This window comes from Sus scrofa, chromosome 5, assembly GCF_054392235.1.
Source record: "Sus scrofa isolate SSC_HxYL_T2T_F1_AM1 chromosome 5, Sscrofa_HxYL_maternal_Yorkshire_Landrace_v2.0, whole genome shotgun sequence".
NCBI lineage: Eukaryota > Metazoa > Chordata > Mammalia > Artiodactyla > Suidae > Sus > Sus scrofa.
In genome coordinates this window covers 89318178-89338779 of record NC_139387.1, presented here as the reverse complement: position 1 = coordinate 89338779, position 20602 = coordinate 89318178, and the positions used below count along the sequence as shown (strand labels likewise).

At 37.6% G+C, this 20602-nt stretch overlaps 1 protein-coding gene across 1 annotated transcript in view; it reads left to right on the top strand.

Moving 5' to 3' along the window:
* Positions 1-20602, top strand: part of PARPBP (PARP1 binding protein) — a 72189-nt gene that overhangs the window by 1793 nt on the left and 49794 nt on the right. The window contains exons 2-3 of the mRNA XM_021092657.2: positions 6726-6881; positions 18571-18804. Coding sequence (XP_020948316.1) covers positions 6729-6881; positions 18571-18804 — 387 coding nt within the window. The 5' untranslated portion in view covers positions 6726-6728. The remainder of the gene's footprint in view (positions 1-6725; positions 6882-18570; positions 18805-20602) is intronic.

The window sequence follows — 20602 nt, the reverse complement described above, 5'->3', positions numbered from 1 at the left end:
GGAAGCTGAGGCAGGGAGAGGTGACATAACTTGGAGAAATTTTCACAGCTTGTAACTGGTGAAGCCAGGCTTCCGAACAGTCTAATTCCAGATTAGCCTTCATTCTTAGCAGTCTGAATTTATAATATCTTTAAATAATACCAGTAAATAATTTACTACTAAAAATTTATTTCAGGCAAACTGATTATATCATTGAAGCTTTACTTTTCTACTTTCTTTTTTTTTTTTTCCTTTTAAGAGATGACAGTGATGTTTTGAAGAAAATTTTACTGTTTACTCAGTTGGAGCTGCTCTTTCTTTTCTTTCTTTCTTTTTTTTTTTTTTTTTTTTTGGTTGTGCCAGCAGCATGTGGAAGTTCCTTGGCCAGAGATCAAACCTCCACAGCAGTCACCCAAGCCCCACTATAATGAAAACGCCTGATCCTTAATCTGCTGCACCACAAGGGAACTCCTTCTCTAGCTACTTTAATTAAACTCTGTTACTTGTATCTTTATTTTTTTAATTTAAAAAATTTGCGAGGGATTGTTCCCATTTTGGCTCAGTGGGTTAAGAACCCAACATAGTGTCTGTGAGAATGCAGGTTCAATCCTTGGTTTCTCTCAGTGGGTTAAGGATTCAGCTTTGCTGCAACATGTGGCATAGGTCACAGATGCAGCTCAGATCTGAGTGATGCAGTCATACGTATGTATACATTCCCTTCCTTACATTATTTTCCATCATGGTCTATCCCAGGAGATGGGATATAGTTCCCTGTGCTATATATAGCAGGACCTTATTGTTTATCCATTCTAAATGTAATAGTTGTATCTACTAATCCCAAACTCTCAGTCTATCCCTTTCTTCCCCACTCCACCTTGGCAACCAAAAGTCTGTTCTCTATGTCTGTAATTCTGTTTTGTAGATAGGTTCATTTGTGTCATATTTTAGATTTCACATATGAGTGATATCATACGGTATTTGTCTTTCTCTTTCTTACTTCACTTAGTACGAGAGTCTCTAAGTCCATCCGTATTGCTGCCAATGGCATTATTTCATTCTTTTGTATGGCTTAGTGGTATTCCATCATGTGTATGTACCACACCTTCTTAATCCATTCATCTGTCGATGGACAGTTAGGTTGTTTCCAGGTCTTGGCTATTGTGAATAGTGCTGCTATGAACGTAGGGGTGCATGTGTCTTTTTGAATTATAGTTTTGTCTGGATATATGCCCAGGAGTGGGATTGCTGGGTCATATGGTAATTCTATACTTAGTTTTCTGAGGAACCTCCATACTGTTCTCCATAGTGGTTGTACCAATTTACACTTCTATCAGCAGTGTAGGAGGGTTTCCTGTTCACCACATTCTCTCCAGCATTGTTATTTGTAGACATGTTAATGATGGCCATTCTGACTGGTATGAGGTGGAACCTCATTGTACTTTTGATTTGCATTTCTCTAATAATTAGCAGTATTGAGCATCTTTTCATTTACCTACTGACCTTCTATATATTTTTTTTTTTTGGAGAAACATCTATTTAGGTCTTTTGCCCATTTTCAATTGGGTCATTCGTTTTTTCTTGTTTAGTTGTATGAGTTGTTGCATTGTTTGCAACTATTTTCTTCCATTCCCTAGGTTGCATTGTTTGCAACTATTTTCTTGTCAGTTGCATTGTTTGCAACTATTTTCTTCCATTCTCTAGGTTGTCTTTTTGTTTTACTTTTCCCTTTGCTGTACAAAAGCTTGTAAGTTTGAGGTTCCCTCTGTTTTTGTTTGCTTTTTAAATTTTTTTTAAGTTTAGATATATTTACTTTTTAAAAAAATCCAACTCATACATATATGCAGTAATTTAACCTCTTTTCCTGTATGACTTTTTAAAAAATTACTCAATGAATTTATTACATTTATAGTTGTACAATGATCACCACAATCTAATTTTATAGGATTTCCATCACCAACCCCCAGTGCATTACCCCACCCCCCAAACTGGCTCCTTTAGAAACCGTAAGTTTTTCAAAGTCTTTGAGTCAGCATCTGTTCTGCAAAGAAGTTCATTGTGTCCATTTTTCAGATTCCTCATGTCAGTGATAGCATTTGATGTTGGTGTGTCATTGTCTGACTGACTTCACTTAGCATGATCATTTCTAGGTCCATCCATGTTGCTAAAAATGCCAGTATTTTGTTCCATTTAATGGCTGAGTAATATTCCATTGCGTATATGTACCACATCTTCTTGATCCACTCCTCTGTCAATGGACATTTAGGTTGTTTCCATGTCTTGGCTATTGCAAAGAGTGCTGCAATGAACACTGGAGTACATGTGTCTTTTTGAGTCATGGTTTCCTCTGGATAGATGCCCAGGAGTGGGATTGCTGGATCAACTGGTAGTTCTATTTTTAGTTTTCTGAGGCATCTCCATACTGTTTTCCACAGTGGTTGCACCAATTTACAATCCCACCAGCAGTGTACTAGGGTTCCTTTTCCTCCACACCCTCTCCAGCAGTTATTGTTTGTAGATTTTTTGATGATGGCCATTCTGGGTGGTGTAAGGTGTTACCTCATAGTGGTTTTGATTTGCATTTGTGTAATAATGAATGATGTTGAACATCTTTTCATGTGTTTTTTGGCCATCTGTATGTCTTCTTTGGAGAATTGTCTGTTATGATCTTCTGCCCATTTTTTGATGAGGTTGTTTGTTGTTTTTTAAAAATTTTTGTTTTTATTTCTTGCCTTGTGAGACTGACCTAAGAAAACATTTTACAGTTTATGTCAGAGAATGTTTTGCCTATGTTCCCTTCTAGGAGTTTTATGGTATTGTCTCTTTCTTTTTTTTTTTTTTGTCTTTTGTCCTTTTTAGGGCCGCACCACTGGCATAAGGAGGTTCCCAGGCTAGGGATCTAATCAGAGCTGTTGCTGCCGGCCTATGCCACGGCCACAGCAATGCCAGATCCGAGCTGCACCTGCAACCTACACCACAGCTCACGGCAATGCCAAATCCTCAACCCACTGAGCAAGGCCAGGGATCAAACTTGCAACCTCATGGTTCCTAGTTGGACTTGTTTCTGCTGCGCCATCATGGGAACTCTGATATCATATCTTAAACTGTTTAAGTCCTTAAGCCATTTTGAGTTTGTTTTTGTGCATCATGCGATGATGTTGTTCTAGTTTCATTGATTTACTTGCAGTTTTCCAGTCTTATGAAGCTTTTCATTTTGCTGAGAGGCTTTTCCCTATTTTGTATTTTTGCCTCCTTTATCAAAGACTAGTAAACTGTAGGTGTTTGCATTTATTTCTGGGCTCTCTATTCTGTTCCATTCATCCATACGTCTGTTTTTGTACCACACTGTTTTGATTACTATTGCTTTGTAGAATTGATTACTATTGCTTTGAAGTCTGAGAGAGTTATGCCTTGTGTTTTTTCATCAGGATTGCTTTGGCAGTTCTGGCTCTTTTATGGTTCCATATCAAATTTTAGAATATTTGTTTTAGTTCTGTGAAAAATGTCGTGGGTTATTTAATAGGGATCACATTAAATCTTTAGATTGCTTTGTGTAGTATGGCCATTTTAACAGTATTAATTCTTCCAGTCCAAGAGCATGGGATATCTTTCCATTTCTTTGAATGCTCTTTAATTTCCTTTATTGATGTTTTATAGTTCTTAGCATATAAATCTTTCACCTCCTTGGTCATGTTTGTTCCTAGGTATTTTATTATTTTTTTGTGTGACTTTAAAAGGTATTATATTTTATATCCCTTTTCTGTTTTTTGTTTTTTTTTTTTCTTTTTTAGGGCCACAAGTGCACCATATGGAAGTTTCCAGGCTAGGACTCAAATCAAGCTATAGCTTCAGGCCACAGCCATAGCCACATCAGTGTGGGATCTGAATGGTGTTAGTGGCTTATACCACAGCTCACGGCGGTCCTGGATCCTTAACCCACTGAGGGGGGCCAAGGATTGGACCAGCATCCTCATGGATGCTAGTCACATTTGTTTCCACTGCACCACAATGGGAACTCCTTTTCTGGTATTTTAATTGTTAGCTTCCTTCCTTCCTTCGTCTCTCTTTCTTTTCCCTCCCTCCTTTTCTTTCTTTCTTTCTTTCTTTCCTTCTTTCCTTCTTTCCTTCTTTCCCTCCCTTCCTTCCTTCCTTCCTTCCTTCCTTCCTTCCTTCCTTCCTTCCTTCCTTCCTTTTTCTTTTTATGGCCGCATCTGTGGCATATGGAAGTTCCTGGGCCAGTGGTGAAATTGGAGGTACAGCTTCGGCCCACATCACTGCCCCAGTAATATCGGATCCAAGCAGCATCTGTGACCTATGCTGTAGCTCGCAGCAATGCTGGATCCTTAACTCACTGAGTGAGGCCAAGGATTGAACCCATATCCTCATGGAGATAATATTGGGTCTTTAACCTGCTGAGCCACAGTGGGAACTCTGCAATTGCTTTCTGAATGTTGGTCTTGTATCCTGCTACTTTGCTGAATTAGTTTATCAAATTTAGTAGTTTTTGCATGGAGTCCTGAGGGTTTTCTATATATAGTATCATGTCATCTGCATGTAGTGACAGTTTTACCTCTTCCTTTCCAATTTTGAAACCCTCTATTTCTCTTGTCTGATTGCTGTGGCCAGGAATTTTAATAACTTTTTTTTTTTTTTTTTTTTTTTTTGCCATGCCTGTGGCATGTGAAAGTTCCCTGGCCAGGGATCAAATCCCTGCCAGAGCAGTGACCCAAGCTGCTGCTGTGGCAACTCTGGATACTTAACCCACAAGAGAACACCCAATAACTTGTGTCTTTAAATTGTATCACTGATTATGTCTATAAATCATCATTTTATAAATAGAACATGCCCATTTTTTGATCATACAAATCCAAGATACCTAGTAAACAGCTGGGATTCTGTTTATGCCACATTAAAAAAAAAAAAGAAGGGGAGAAAGATAACTGAAGGAATAAGTAAATGGGATGTGTGCAGTAAAATATCCAAAATAATATAATGGTATGTGGCTATGTTGGAGACTGGGGTACTTAAAAGAAAGTAGGAGGAAAATCTTAGCCAACTTGTTTGTTCACTCAAAGAATTAGCTGCTTCATATAGGATTGAGTATATTAAATGTAGGAACTACATACAATTATTTTGAAAGGTTTTTGTCTGTCAGGAGAAGTATTGTAATATAGTGATTTAAGAGTACAGCTTTTGGAGTTAGGTAGCTTGGATTTAGGTTCGTTTGGCTATTTGCTAACTGAATGATATAGGGTGTTGCCTTCTTCAGATGTAAAATGAGGATAATAGACCTTCCTCACTGGACTCTTGTGAAGAGTGAATGAGGTAATAAATGTTAAGCTTTTGGAAAGTGTCTGGCACCAGGAAACCTTCTAAATATTAGTTGTTACTGTATTAGTTGTCTATTACTGTGTAACAAATCACTCTGAAATTTAGTAGCTTTAAAATAACAACTGTTTTATTTGTTCATGATTCTGTGGATCAGTAGTTTGAGCTGGACTGAGCTACGTGGTTCTGCTGGTCTTGCCTAGAATCACTTATTTGGCTGTATTTCATCTACATGTTGATTAGGGCTAGATAATCTAAGATAGTCTTACTCACACGTCTGTGAGTTGGTGTTGGTTGCCAGCAAGAGTGCTTTGGTTCTTCTCCATATGGCCTCTCCAGCAGGCTTCTTCATATGTCATTCTAAGGGTATCAAGAGAGTAAGAGCCAGAGCTGCAAGGCCCTGTGTCAGGAGGCTGCCAAGACCATCCCAGGTTGGATCAATTGCTAAGAGGGCTCAGCAATTGTGTTATAGCAAATGTGTTATAGCAAAAAGATACCAAGTACAGTCAACAAAGGGAGATGGTACATGGGGTGAGGTCCAGGGGAGATCAGGTTCAAGCTTCAAAAAGTCTTCTCTTAATGGAATCACTCAGGATATGCTTAATTCCCCAAGCAAGAACATATGAAATGTCTGTCAGGGAAGCTCTTTAGAGATTCAGTGCCCAGGGTTTTTACTGGAGGTGAAACATCAGGGTATCCTCTGTGTTCCAAAATTCCAGACATAAGAGGAAAGCATATGTTCAGCATAAACCGTATTATTTGTACAAATAGTTTAGGCACAGTGAACCCTTTTTTTCTGGAAACCCTCCTGAAATCTAGTTCCCATTTGCCAACCAAGGGCTAACCTTGTAAGCTGGCTTTTGAAAGGATAGTAGTCAGACCTGCTGTATTAACTATTTTCTGTACAAGGTCTAGGCTTGGAATGCCCATGATTTCATTCTTGCTACATTCTGTTTGATCAAATCCAGTCACATGGCTGACCCAGATTCAAAGGGATGAAAAGCAGACCACACCTTTTGGGACAATATAGGCATGGGAAAAAATTGACTTTACCACAGATATTACCATCTCTCTCTCAAAACAAATATTTAAAAAAAGGCTTTAAGTAGCTATATTTGTGTCTATAATTATGTTTTCAGAATTTGCATTTATCTGTTTTATATGAGCTTTCAGGTTGAACAAGATTGGCTTTTCTTATTTTAAAAGATCTGGCTTTAGAAAACTAAAGGAGAAGAAAATATGATTGGGCAGATATTGTATTATTCTATTTTCCTAAATTTAATTACAAGCAATCTTAGTAAATATGAAGTGACCTCTTGTTCACTATTTATTTTTCTCTAACTTTGCTTCCTTACACATGTTAGATATTAATTTCCAATTAAAATAAGACTTTTTAACATTGCATTCTGTCCTGCTTTAAGAGAATGGCTGTGCTTAATCAGAAGTCTGTCATGGATATGATTAAAGAGTTCAGAAGGAATTGGCACAGTCTCTGTAACTCTGAGAGAACTACTGTATGTGGCGCAGACTCCATGCTCTTGGCATTGCAGCTTTCCATGGCAGAGAACAATAAACAGGTTAGTAAACTGTATTTAGGTTAACTTTTTTTAAAAGTGACTTTTGATTGCTGACCGTTTGAATAAGCTTAATTTCATTAATTTCTTCGCAATATATGCCCTCCTATGGTAATATCAATATATTCTATTCACAAATGCCTCTTCATATGGTTGTCAAAATATTATGATTGGATTTGAAATGATTTGTTCCAAAAATAAGGCTTTTATATGTATAAATTAACTTAGGACATGTACATTTGATGTTTAATTTAAAATCTTAAGGTAAATATACAACTATTATGATTATTATGGTTAAATTATTTTTACTTTATAAGACTTTTTATCTAAAAAGTTCTATAAGGCCCACATAAATAATGTTTATTTAAATATAATCCAAGGAGTTCCCGTCATGGCTCAGTGGTTAACGAATCCAATAAGGAACCATGAGGTTTCAGGTTCAATCCCTGGCCTTGCTCAGTGGGTTAAGGATTTGGTGTCGCCGTGAACTGTGGTGTAGGTCGTAGAAGCGGCTCGATCCCGAGTTGCTGTGGCCCTGGTGTAGGCTGGCAGCTACAGCTCCAATTAGACCCCTAGCCTGGGAACCTCCATATGCCGCAGGAGCGGCCCAAGAAAAGGCAAAAAGAAAACAAACAAACAAAAAGCAAAAATAAATATAATCCAAGTTATCTTGGATGACTCATATCAGACTCTGTGGTATAGATTAATTATTAAGTCAGGCTGTGAATCAGAGTCATTTGGAAGGGCTTTTAAAAGATACCAGCTCCGGTGCTCCAGTCCTAGAAACTGGTTCTAATCTGCATTGAGACTCTTAAAATTACCTTTTTTGTTTGTTTGTTTGTTTGTTTGTTTTTTAGGGCTGCACCTACAGCATGTGGAGGTTCCCAGGGTTTAATTGGAGCTGTAGCCACTGGCCTAAGCCATTGGCACAGCAATGTTAGATCCGAGCCGCATCAGAGACCTACACTACAGCTCATGGCCATGTCAGATTCTTAACCCACTGAGTGAGGCCAGGGATTGAACTCACGTCCTCATGGATGCTAGTCAGATCTGTTTCTATAGAACCATGATGGAAACTCCTGAAATTGCCTTTTTTTAATCTGAAGTGATTCTTACGTAGTTGACTTGGGCCAAACTAGTGTTTGAAAAAAGCTTTACTTAAGGGGCCAGATACATTCAGATGAGAGAAAGATGAATGTAGGCTGGAGTGGTAAAGGAAGGCTTCTTGGGGAGTTCCTGTGGTGCAATGGTTAACGAATCTGACTAGGAACCATGAGGTTGCGGGTTTGGTCCCTGGCCTCGCTCAGTGGGTTAAGGATCTGGTGTTGCTGTGAGCTGTGATGTAGATGGCAGATGTGGCTCGGATCCCGTGTTGCTGTGGCTCTGGCGTAGGCTGGTGACTACAGCTCCAATTTAACCCCTAGCCTGGGAACCTCCATATGCCTCGGGAGCAGCCCCAGAAAAGGCAAAAAAAAAAAAAAAAAAAAAAAAGAAAAAAAAGAAAGGCTTCTTGGGTTTTACACAGTATACTTAAAGGAAGGAAGTCTTTGGATGGGCAGGATTTAAAGAAGGAATGAAGGAAGGGGAAAGTTAGTTTAGAGAAAGCATCCAGAGAGATTAAAATCATAGTGGTTTGAAGATGGTAAGGAGACTGTCTTGACTAAAAAAAGATGATTTTTTGAAGGGAGAAGTGGTTTCAGTGGGTCTATTGGGCTAGATAGTGAAATGACATTCAGATGAATTGTTTTAATCCTATACGTTAGTGTTCCCAGTCTTTTAGATTTCATACTCCAGTAAAATATCCCCCCAAATCAGATACTGACAGATTTGAACATTTCTCATGTTGACATATAAAGCTATTGAGAAAAAATATTGACTAGAATCATCCTTTTGAAAAAGGAAGAATAATTTAACACCTCAAAATTAGGAATTATATAATGTTAAAACAACAGAGTTTTTCCTATACGTGGATAGTTGTGAAAAGATATGTATTAAGTAAAAGATATATATTAATTAAAAAATATAAAAGATATATATTAAGATATGTATTTTTAATTTTATTTTTCTTGTCTTTTTTTGTTTTGTTTTGTCTTTTCTAGGGCCGCACCTGCAGCATATGGAGGTTCCCAGACTAGGGGTCTAATTGGAGCTTTAGCCACTGGCCTACACCAGAGCCACAGCAACACTGGATCCAAGCCGCTTCTGAGACCTACACCACAGCTCACGGCAACGCTGGATCCTCAACCCACTGAGCGAGGCCAGGGCTCGAACCTGCAACCTCATGGTTCCTAGTTGGATTCGTTAACCACTGAGCCACAACGGGAACTCCAAGATATAGATTTTAAAAAGATATACATTAAGTAAATTTTGAACATTGAAGAATTTTGACAAAATTTTATCAAATCTATCAACACATATTTATTGAGTTTTTAGTGTGTCCTTGACATTATTCTAAGCATTGGGAATATAGCACTGAAGGAAATCTCTTCTCTTATGGAATTAATCTTCTAGTTGGGAGAGACAGGTAATACTCTAGTTAGTAAGATATTTAGTATTTTAGGTCATAAGATTAAAATGGAGGTGCACCTAAGGAGTGCAGATTAAAATGGAGATGCACCTTAGGAGTATAGAGTTTGGGGTAGAGTTCCTGCAATTCGAAAAAGGGGGGTCAAGGAAGAGCTTATTGAGAAGTTGCCATTTGAGCAAAGATTTGAAAGAGAGGGAAGGAGGTAGTCCCTTTTTGTGAGAAGGGACTACCAGGCAAAAAGGGGACAGCAGATGCAAGGGCCCTGAGGTGGAAAAATGCCTGACATGTTCAAAGATCAGCAAGAAGGCCAATACAGCCGTTTAGCTGTTTATGTAAATGTTAATTTCTTCCCTCTCTTCCTCCTTGCCATAGATTTCTTTTTTTTTTTCCCTTTTATTTGGCTTCTGCTGTATACCAGGCATTGTCATAAGTGTTGGGCTTAAAATGGTGAGGAAAACTTGACAGGGCTCTTGTCTATGTGGAGCTTATTGTCTTTATGAAGCTAATTGCCTAGTAGGTGAGGCAGACATTAAGTAGAGAGTAATACAAACAAATGTAAAATTGCAGCTATCAGAAGAAAAGATATATGGTGCTATGAGACCAGGGAATTAACCTGGTCAGAGAGTTGAAGCTGGGTCCTAAAGGAAGGCGAGGTGTTAAGTAGGCAAGGGAGTGGGAGCCAAGATGAGGAAGGAGGAACAGCATATGTAGAATCCCTTGGCAGGAGACTGCGGATTGGCCAGAGACTGCAGTTAGAGTTTGAGAAAAGACAGAAGGGTCAATATAGCTGAAGAGGGGTGGGTGGTGGAGGTTGGGGTGGGTGGTGGTAGGTGGTTACATGTCAGATTTGTTGTTCCTTGTTTTTAATAACAGTTATTGTTAAAAATCAATTTTAGGAGTTCCCGTCACGGCTCAGTGGTAACAAACCCAGCTAGTATCCATGAGGATGTGGGTTTGATCCCTGGCCTTACTCAGTGGGTTAAGGAACCGGTGTTGCCATAAGCTGCGGCGCAGGTCACAGATGCAGCTTGGATCTGGCGTTGCTGTGGCTGTGGTGTAGTTTAGCAGCCGTAGGTCTGATTCGACCCCTAGCCTGGGAACTACCATATGCCACTGGTGCAGCCCTAAAACAAACAAAAAAAATAGAAGTAGCACTTTTTTGACTTTTTATTTTGAAAAACTGTTTAACTTCTAGAAAAGTGATGTGCATAGTATTCTGAACTCCTATATGCCTTACAGTTAGATTACTCAGTTATTTTAATTTTTGCCACATTTGCATCATTCTTTTAATATTTTGTATGTGTATATAAATATCAGTGTACACATGTATATGTTGTACACGAACATGTATACATACATGCATATTGTTTTTATTCTGTATGAATCATTTGATAGTAAGTAGCAGACATCTGAAATTTTACCCCTAAATACTCTTGGTATTGTATATTCTCTGGGTTTTGACAAATGTGTGATGACATGTATCCACCATTATAGTTTTGTACATAATAGTTTCACTGCCCTAAAAATCTTCTGTGCTGTGCATATTCATCCCTCTTTCTCCCCAATCCCTGACATCCATTGATCTTTTTATCGTCACCATAATTTTGCTTTTTCAGAGTGACTTGTAGCTGGAATATAGTATGTAGCCTTTTCAGATTGGCTTCTTTCATTTAATAATGTGTATTTAAGTTTCCTCTGTATCTTTTCATGGCGTGACAGCTCATTTCTTTTTTGGCAGTGAATGATATTCCATTGTATGGATGTACCAGTTTATTTATCCATTCACCTTGTTTTACTTTCCTTTCAATAAGATATTTAATAGTTCTTAAGTTTAATAGATAATTATTGGATTTCCTATCATTCTCTTTCTTTCTTTCTTTTTCTTTTTTTTTTTTTTTTGTCTTTTTAGGGCTGTGGCATATGGAGGTTCCCAGGCTAGGCGTCCAATTGGAGCTGAGGCTGCCAGCCTATGCTATAGCCACAGCAACGCCAGATCTGAGCCACATCTGAGATCTACACCACAGCTCAAGGCAATGCTGGATCCTTAACCCACTGATCGAGACAAGGAATCAAACCCAAGTCTCCGTGAATACTAGTTGGTTTCATTACTGCTGAGCCACGGACAGGAACTCCCCAGTCGCTTTATTTCTAAGAGCTCTTTTTTTGTTCTCTCTCTTTTTAAAATATCATACTGTTCTTGATTTTAGGGGTCTAATATTTTTCTTCTTTGAGACTATTAATAATATTTTGTTGAGATTTTCTTCTTGCATAATCTGTTTCCTCCAAGTTCCTTGTTTTTGTTGGTTTTAATTTTGGAAGGATTTCCTTTCTTCCAATTAAAGACTTCCCTGTGTTTAAGTGGAGCACTAAAATGTTTTCTGGAAGCTCTGAGTGCAGGGTTAGCACTTATCACCCTCATCTTACCGGGCCATTTGGTTGGGGAACCTTTGATATTGACATCTTTAGGATGTCCCTTTTGAAACAATTTCCTCAGAAAAGAGTCTCCTTTCCTTCTGCATGAATACTATAAAGTTGAGCTGCCAGTGTGTTAGGTACCTGAAAGCAGTGTGAAAATTTAGAATATAAACTGTCATGTAATTCCTATGAATTTTTTCACTCGGGTGCGTTTTTCCTCAACTGCACTTTTCAGTCCAGAGGTTATTTTACCCTCTTCAGGAATAAACCTTCAATTTTCTGCCGAGGTAGATGACTGATTACCCTGATCTCAGCAAAAACTAATTATTAGGAAAAAACCTAAGTGAAAATTACTCAGAGCCGTAAGGACAATGCTGAGACTACTTCAAAAATCTCTTTAGGGGCAAGTATCTCTACTATCACCTTCTGCTGGGCAGACTTTTTTCCTGTGGACACACTAAGAGTGTTGGCCTTTAGGGCCTTTTCACTTTATATGGCAGAGTAGGCAGGGAGGGTCTTTGATCCAGCTTCCTCTCTTCTTCTCCTCCCCCTCCCCCTCCCCTCCCCTCTCCCCCCTCCCCTTCTCCCTCCTTTCTTCTTCTTTCTTCTTTCTTCTTCTTTCTTCTTCCTCCTCTTCCTCCTCTTCTTCTTCTTCTTTTGCTTTTTAGGGCCACACTGCAGCATATGGAGGTTCCCTAGCTAGGGGTTGAATTGGAGCTGCAGCTGCCAGCATACTCCACAGCCACAGCAATGTGGGATTCAATCCACGTCTGTGATCTACACCACAGCTCACAGCAATGCTGGATCCCCAAGCCACTGAGCAAGGCCAGGGATTGAACCCACGTCCTCATGGATACTAGTTGGGTTCGTTTCTGCTGTGCCACGATGGGAACTCCTAACTCCTTGTCTTCTTATGGTCAGCTTTGTCGCCTAAACTTTGCTGAGAGTTCTTAAAAACCAGGTTCTTAAGTGCTAGAGAGTGGTAGACACCAGGGAGACCTTGTCATTTGCTTATCCCTTTATATTGGCATTTTCTCATTGCTTTTGACCTTTGTAATTTTCCTTGTCTTGTGGACAATTCAGTCATATGTTTTAAAACTTTTCCTATTTTCTTCTATAATTTTAGGTATTTTATACCAGGAGGGGTTTCTCTGTATATCCAGCTGGGCCAAGTGCCCTGTTAGGTTAGTGTGTCTATTTTTAAATTATATCAAATGATATGCATTCTTTCTCTGTCTTGTTTTTATCATCCAGCATTATTTTTAGGACTTCTTCAAGTACTGATATAAAAGTTGATTTTATTCATTTTAACCATCATCCTTATTATGACATTTTATACATTGATAGGCCTTTGGGTTGTTTGAAGTTTTTGGTGTTACAAACAGTTCTGTATTGAAATAGGATGTGTGTGGACTGCACAAGAGGTTCTCTAAGCCCCATACTCAGTGGATCATATAGTAGACACATCCTTAAGTTGACTTGATATTTGCATACTGGTCTTCACCTTGGCTGTTACAGTTAGGAGAGTACTATTTTCTTTCTTTCTTTCTTTTTCTTTTTTTTTTTTCTGTCTTTTTGCCATTTCTTGGGCCGCTCCTGTAGCATATGGAGGTTCACAGGCTAGGGGTCAAATGAGAGCCGTAGCCATCGGCCTACACCAGAGCCACAGCAGTGCGGGATCTGAGCTGCGTCTGCAACCTACACCACAGCTCACGGCAACGCTGGATCCTTAACCCACTGAGCAAGGCCAGGGATCGAACCCACAACCTCATGGTTCCTAGTCAGATTCGTTAACCACTGAGCCACGATGGGAACTCCAGAGAGAGTACTATTTTCTTATCTCTCTCCATATTCCCTGTTATTGAAAGAGAAAAAGTGGTATTTCATTTTGATTTTTCTGATAATTAGAGCATTTAAACACCTTTAAAAATTCTTACCTGACCACTTAGGTGTATCATTTTCTTAAACTGTCTATTTATATGCTCTGCTTATTTTGCTGTTGACTTATTGCTGTTTCTTTCTTAGCCTTTGAAAGAGTTCTACCTGTATTTTAGACACTCTCTTTGTTATACACTTCTTTGCCATCTTTCAGTGTGCTACATTTTACCCACTTTGACTCGATATCCTTCCCTTATGTTGTTTCACCAGTATTTATATGCCAGACCTCTCTACTGAGCTTTACTCTGGTATGGCTAACTACTCACTGGATATTTTACCTTGATGTCCCATTACTGTCTGTCCATCAGTTTTTAAAAGTAGACCACATTGTTTGCTCCCTCAGCTTACCTACGTTGCCTTCCATTGTTCAGTCACTGAAGCTGGAGACCCAAGGATCATCATAGGGTCTGTTTCCTTTGCTCTCCTTTGCAGTGTGTTTCCAAGTCTTGACAGTTTTATTGCCTGAACATTAAAAAAAAGGTTGCTCTTTATAATCTGAAGAAATAGTAATAGGTAATAGATTTTGATGATATTGTATAACCGGATCAGGCTAGCTGAAAGTTAAATCTTGGTGACCATGCACTGGAAAATAAGGAGAGAAAGAATGTGAAATTATTAAGAATCAATATTGGGAGTTCCCATCATGGCTCAGTGGAAATGAATCTTACTAGCATCCATGAGGACGCAGGTTTGATCCCTGGCCTCGATCAGTGGGTTAAGGGTCCACATTGCTGTGAGCTGTGGTGTAGGTCACAGACACAGCTTGGATCTGGCATTGTTGAGGCTGTGATGTAGGCTAGCAGCTGCAGCTCTGATTCAACCCTTAGCCTGGGAACTTCCAAATGCCACTGGTGTGGCCTTTAAAAAAAAAAAAGACAAGAAAAACAAATAATTGTTTTTGTATAGTGATTGAGGGCTATTGTGTAATCAAGTAGACCATGTTTGAATCACTTTCTTTGTTTTATTTGTGAATAATTAAAAAATAATGATTTCCACAAACTAAGTGAAAATATCCTAAAGAAAATTCAGGTCTCATTGTAAAAATTTTGACATATTGAAATATTCAATCTAAGTCACCTTTTCTTTAGAGTTTGTCTATGTAGTATTAACTCAGGGTCTCTTTCTACTTGTTAATTTTCTCCTTGTTAATTCACTGTGAAGATTCAGGCTCTGGTTGGGAAAGAAGAGGAAGGGTGAATTGCAACTGAACTTTTCACAGTTTGTGTATATGTGTACAGTGAGGATGTTTGGTTGTGGGTCCGTTTTACTTTAGCTCTCCACGCACAGAGTTAGCTCAGGCATCCCCATCTGCCTTGGACTTCCAAGTCATTCAGTAATATGAAACAACTTGTACGTGTCTGCAAGGTGCATTCAGAAGCAGCAGATTGTAATAAAAGATAGAGTTGGTTGGGTATATCCTTCATCTATATTTTCCATCCTGTGTTTTGAGATCTACTTAGGTTTTTAACTCTGCAGTTTAAGAACATAAGTCCCTAGAGTATAGCCTTACAACTGAATTTGACTACATTAAAACCTTTGAATACCTGGTAAAGGTGTTAGTCTGTTTATTGTGTGTTTATTTTCTTAACAGCTTTAGTGGAGAAAAAGAAAAGATATGTTAAAATAACCTTTGAGTTTTTGGATTTTAGGTTTTCTGAGGTGGAAGATACTTTGGCTTAAATTATATGACACCTCTCTAGCAGTTTTATACTGCTAAAGATTTAATTTTTTATAGATTCATTAAGAATTATGACTTTTTATAGCAGATAAAATAACTTCATTACTGTGTAACTTCATTACTATATTGCAAATAAAATTTTAGCCTTTCCTTTTGTTGGAATTGGCTTCATAGTTTTAATCTCTCTGGTAATTATGTTATTAAGGCTATTTTTTTTGCCTCAAGTAGTCTTAAGAACATACAAATGTTCCATTGGATGAAACAAAGATATTGATTTTTATAACTTCATGGAAAGCAATCACAGCACCTCTGGTTGACTGTCAGGTATGAAAATGACCTAGCAGTGACATAACAAAAATAGTTTTTAAAATTGTGTTACATTTATCTACCACCCTTCTCCTAACAAATAAACTGATATTTTACTTTGAATAAGAAAAAAGGAAACTGACGTTTTTGATTACCTGCCATTTATCAGTTGTTAGTTAATCTATACAATCTTACTTTAAGGAAGCTTGAGACTCAGAGGGATTTCAGTATCTTTTCCAAGGTCAAACAGCCAATTACTGCTATTAAGTAAACCTGCTGTCATTTCTCTTTTGATAACAAGAATTCCAGTTAGTTAAAAATGTAAAGTTTATTTAAAATTTTGAATAATTATAAAAATAACTTGGGTAAAGTATCCAAAGTACAAGTACTCTGAAAAAAGTGGAACTCTCAGTTTTGTTCTTATGAAATACAATCCTTCTTGTGTCCATCAGAGAACTAAGGCATTGAACATTTTGAATTTCCTTCAAATATTAGCCAGCTGGCATGTTTTCCTAGGAAAACATTTTCTGATTTGACCACAGACTCACTCAATCAGTTGTTACTGGTTTGAATAATAGAATATGCTGTCATGGTGGGCACCTGATCATGAAAACTGATATTTGGAGTGCATTTTTATTTGGATTTAAAATGTTTTTACAATCCCAGTATAAACACTGTTAACCTAGTCAAAACCTTTTCTCACAAGATCAAGAGATTGCATAGTTTTACTTTAACTAGTTATAGTCAATAGGATGAGATCTATACATTGACATTAGGCAAAACCTTAATTTATTTTTAACATGGAGGTGGTTATACCAAAATAGTTTTTAGGAATTTTGAGATAAAACAATTTAGTTTTGAAACCCTAACTGAATTTAACATTTTGAAATTTTATGGTTTGTAAAACCATAAAATTTTTGCTTGGGAAGTAAAGTATATAATTTTGGTACAATGCCGAGAAATTATAAATCTGTCTTAACGTTTAGGTTATGCATCCAACGTTTGAGAATTGCTGACTTTTTTCTGGTTGTTCATTGAAACTGTTTTTTATGAAATATAATTAATTTTCATAATTATAACAGGTCTCTATTCTAAGGACAGTAAAGATAACTTTCTTAGTTATCTTCATATGGATGAGCAAAGAGTTAATTATTTTAAGGCAGTTTTGGACACCTTGTCTTAAACTTGGATAGCAATTAGAAAATGTGGCTTATTTTTATGAAAGATATAAAGATACCGATTTGAAAGAGATATGTATAAAATAATGTATTATTTGCCTCTCATTTCTTTCTATTATTCTTCATTGGCTAAAGATGATGTTATGGTTTAGTTCCAGTGAGTTATAGTACTATTTAAATACCTACCCATCTTTAAATGCTGTTAATGGAAAGATATTGGTATTAGAAGAAACTACTAACGTATTGACAGAACTTAACTGTGGAAGAGGGCAACAAAATGCATTTTCCAAAATCACATATGGATTCTTAAAAATGTTACTCATGCTGCATTGGAAAGGAATGGTTAGAATTTTTTTTCTTTTTCTTTTTAGACTACACCTAAGGAATATGGAAATTCCCGAACCAGGAATCCAAGCTGCAGCTGCAGCTGCAGCTGCAACCTTCCCCACAGCTGTAGCAATGTTGGATCATTAACCCACTCCACTGGGCTAGGGATCAATCCGGCACCTCCATAGAGACAAGCTAAATCATTAACCCACTGTGCCACAGTGAGAACTCCTAGAATTTTTTTGACTAAATTAGGACTGGCGTGTTCTAGAAGGCACTATTATTAATATCTGGGATCTTAAGTGGAACAGGCTTCAACAATTTAGAAAATCCTCAATATGCCTACTGAGATAATTTATCATGTAGATATTGAGGAAGAGGAAAAAAAAAAAGAACAGCTTGGCCTGATTAGTACCATCTGACAACTTATAGAAAGAAACCTGCCTATGGCTTTTTAGCACCTGTTTGTTATAGTGTATTGATGAACAGGGAAGATTCAAAATTCTTCTCTACCCAAAATTTTAGCACTGATATTTTGCTTTGCTGGAAATGGTAATGAAATGAAATATGATTTTTAAAATTTAATGTTCATGGTCATGCTTTAAGACTAACACTTGGAATAATGTAGTATTCGATATGGCATTGACAGTTTTAAATAAAAGATTAAAATACATTAATAAAAAGAACTAAAAGGAACTAAATATTAACAGTCAGATGTTTCCCCAATCAATGGCACTTAAGTACAGTTCCCTGCCCACCCATCCCACACTTTGGGTAGAAGAAATTCAGTGAAGTTCAGGAAGTAAGATGACTATATTTGGTAACTTTGTCGTGTGTAAACATACCATAGTTGATCATAGTTTTCAAAAACATTCAAAATCTTTTTCTTTTATATCTGCTTTTAAAATTATTCCATAGCTAAACTTTTTTTTTTTTTTTTTTTTGGTCTTTTAGGGCTGCACCAGTGGCATATGGAAGTTCCCAGGCTAGGGGTTGAATCAGAGCTGTAGCCGCTTTAGCCTATGCCAGAGCCACAGCCATGCAGGATCTGAGCTGTGTCTGCGACCTATACCACAGCTCATGGCAACGCCAGATCCTTAACCCACTGAGCTAGGCCAGGGTTCGAACTCATGCCCTCACTGATGCTAGTCAGGTTCGTTAACCACTGAGCTATGATGGGAACTCCTGTATGTTCTTTTCAAATCCACAGGAATTAATGTAGACTTTTCTATGACAAAATTCAGTTTATACTTTCCACTTTGTAAGTTAATGAATATCTAGTATCCAACTTTATCTTTTTATTTTTGGCATTATCTCTTTCAGCACAGTGGAGAATTTACAGTCTCTCTCAGCGATGTCTTATTGACCTGGAAATACTTACTACATGAGAAACTGAACTTACCAGTTGAAAATATGAAAGTGAATGACCATTATGAAAACATTAGGAGGATTTATCATGATTTCTTGAAGAATAGTAACATGTTAGATTTGATCGATGTTTATAACAAATGTAGTGTTTTGACTTCTAATTATGAAAATCACACCAACATATCTCCTGTAAGTATTTTTTTATACAATTCTATTTTTATTAAAGGGCTGCAGCGGTGGCATATGGAAGTTCCCAGGCAAATTGGGGTCAAATTGGAGCTGCAATTGTCATCCTACATCATAGCCGCAGCAATGCCAGATCCAAGCATCTTCTGCAACCTACACTGAGGCTCATGGCAATGCCCGATCCTTAATCCAATGAGTGGGGCCAGGGATGGGACCTGTGTCCTCATGGATACTAGTTGCATTCATTACCGCTGAGCCACAATGGGAACTCCAAAAGAATTCTGTCTTAATCAGATTAAAATTTGGCTAGACTTTTATTTTAAACTGGTATCAGCATTTATAGTAACTTGAGAATGCTTTTGCTTTTTGGATTATGTTAAGAATGGAAAATTTAGCTACCTGAAAGCTAGTCATTACTTGGAAGAAATATTTTGGTGGTAAATTTTGTTGAACTTGTGTTCTTATTTGGTTGAAATAGAAGAACAGCTACTTAAGAAAAATGTAACAAATCAGTACCAAATGCGTGATTTCTTTTTGAATTATGTTAAGGATTGCTTTTGTATTTTACTTTCTTGATTTAATGTGCATCTGTTCATCTGGCATGTGTTGTATAAATGATTGTTGTGGCTCTTCATATGGATTAATAATATGGTTTTACTAAGATGGGTATCATTTCGTGAGGATAGTATGATGCAATATATGTGAGATACGTTATTCCCTTTTTTGCAGACATATTTATTACCTTGTTTTTTAATGGAGTGTAAATTAAAGTTAATGGGGTGGATTCTTTTGCAGTTTGGTTTTGTCTACATTATAGTTGATAAGCTATTTTAGAATGTAATATATCTAATTTGTTTTAAAGTATTGAAAACATTTTTTCTTTTACATTTACTGAATGCCGCTAAAGTAGTAATTAAATAGTGGTAATAAAAAAAAATAACTGTATAAGTTCCTGTCATGGCTCAGTGGTAATGAATCTGACTAATATCCATGGCAGTGCCCTCGCTCAGTGGGCATTGCCATGAGCTGTGGTGTAGTTGCAGATGCGGCTGTGATCCCGTGTTGCTGTGGCTGTGGTGTAGGCTGCAGCTGCAGCTCCAGTTCAACCCCTAGTTTGGGAAACTCCCTATGCCACAGGTGTGGCCCTAAAAAGAAATAAAGAAAAAAAATCTGTGGGCATAATTTTTTTATTTTTTATTTTTATTTTTTGCTTTTTAGGGCTGCACCTGTGGCATGTGGTAGTTCCCAGGCTGGGGGTCTAATCAGAGCTGCATATGCTAGTCTACACCACAGCCACAGCATCATGGGATCCTTGACCCCCTGAGAAAGGTCAGGGATCAAACTGGATCATATGGTAGTTCTGTATTTAGTCTTCATAGTGGTTGCATCAATTTACATTCCCACCAAGAGTGCAGGTACATTTTTACAAATATTTTTAATGTCACATGTGATACAAAATAGCTAGATTCTCATGTCTGCTTCTATCTGATAACTTGTTTTGGTTGAAGAATATCAAAAAAATTTGAATTCACATTGATAAATAGCTGGAAAAGGGAGAACTTCCTGAATCCCTTGAATAGGTCTTAAGGACCTTAGGCGTCCTTGGACCATACGTTGAGACCCACTGAACTGATGTGGAATAATGTCCTTAACATATAATTAAATGTGAAAACAGTTAAAAAAAATTTTTTTTTTTGCTTTAGAAAAATTTTTTTTGGTTTTTAGGGTGGCGCCCGTGGCATATGCAGGTTCCCAGGCTAGGTGTCGAGGTGGAGCTATAGCTGTGGGCCTGCATCACAGC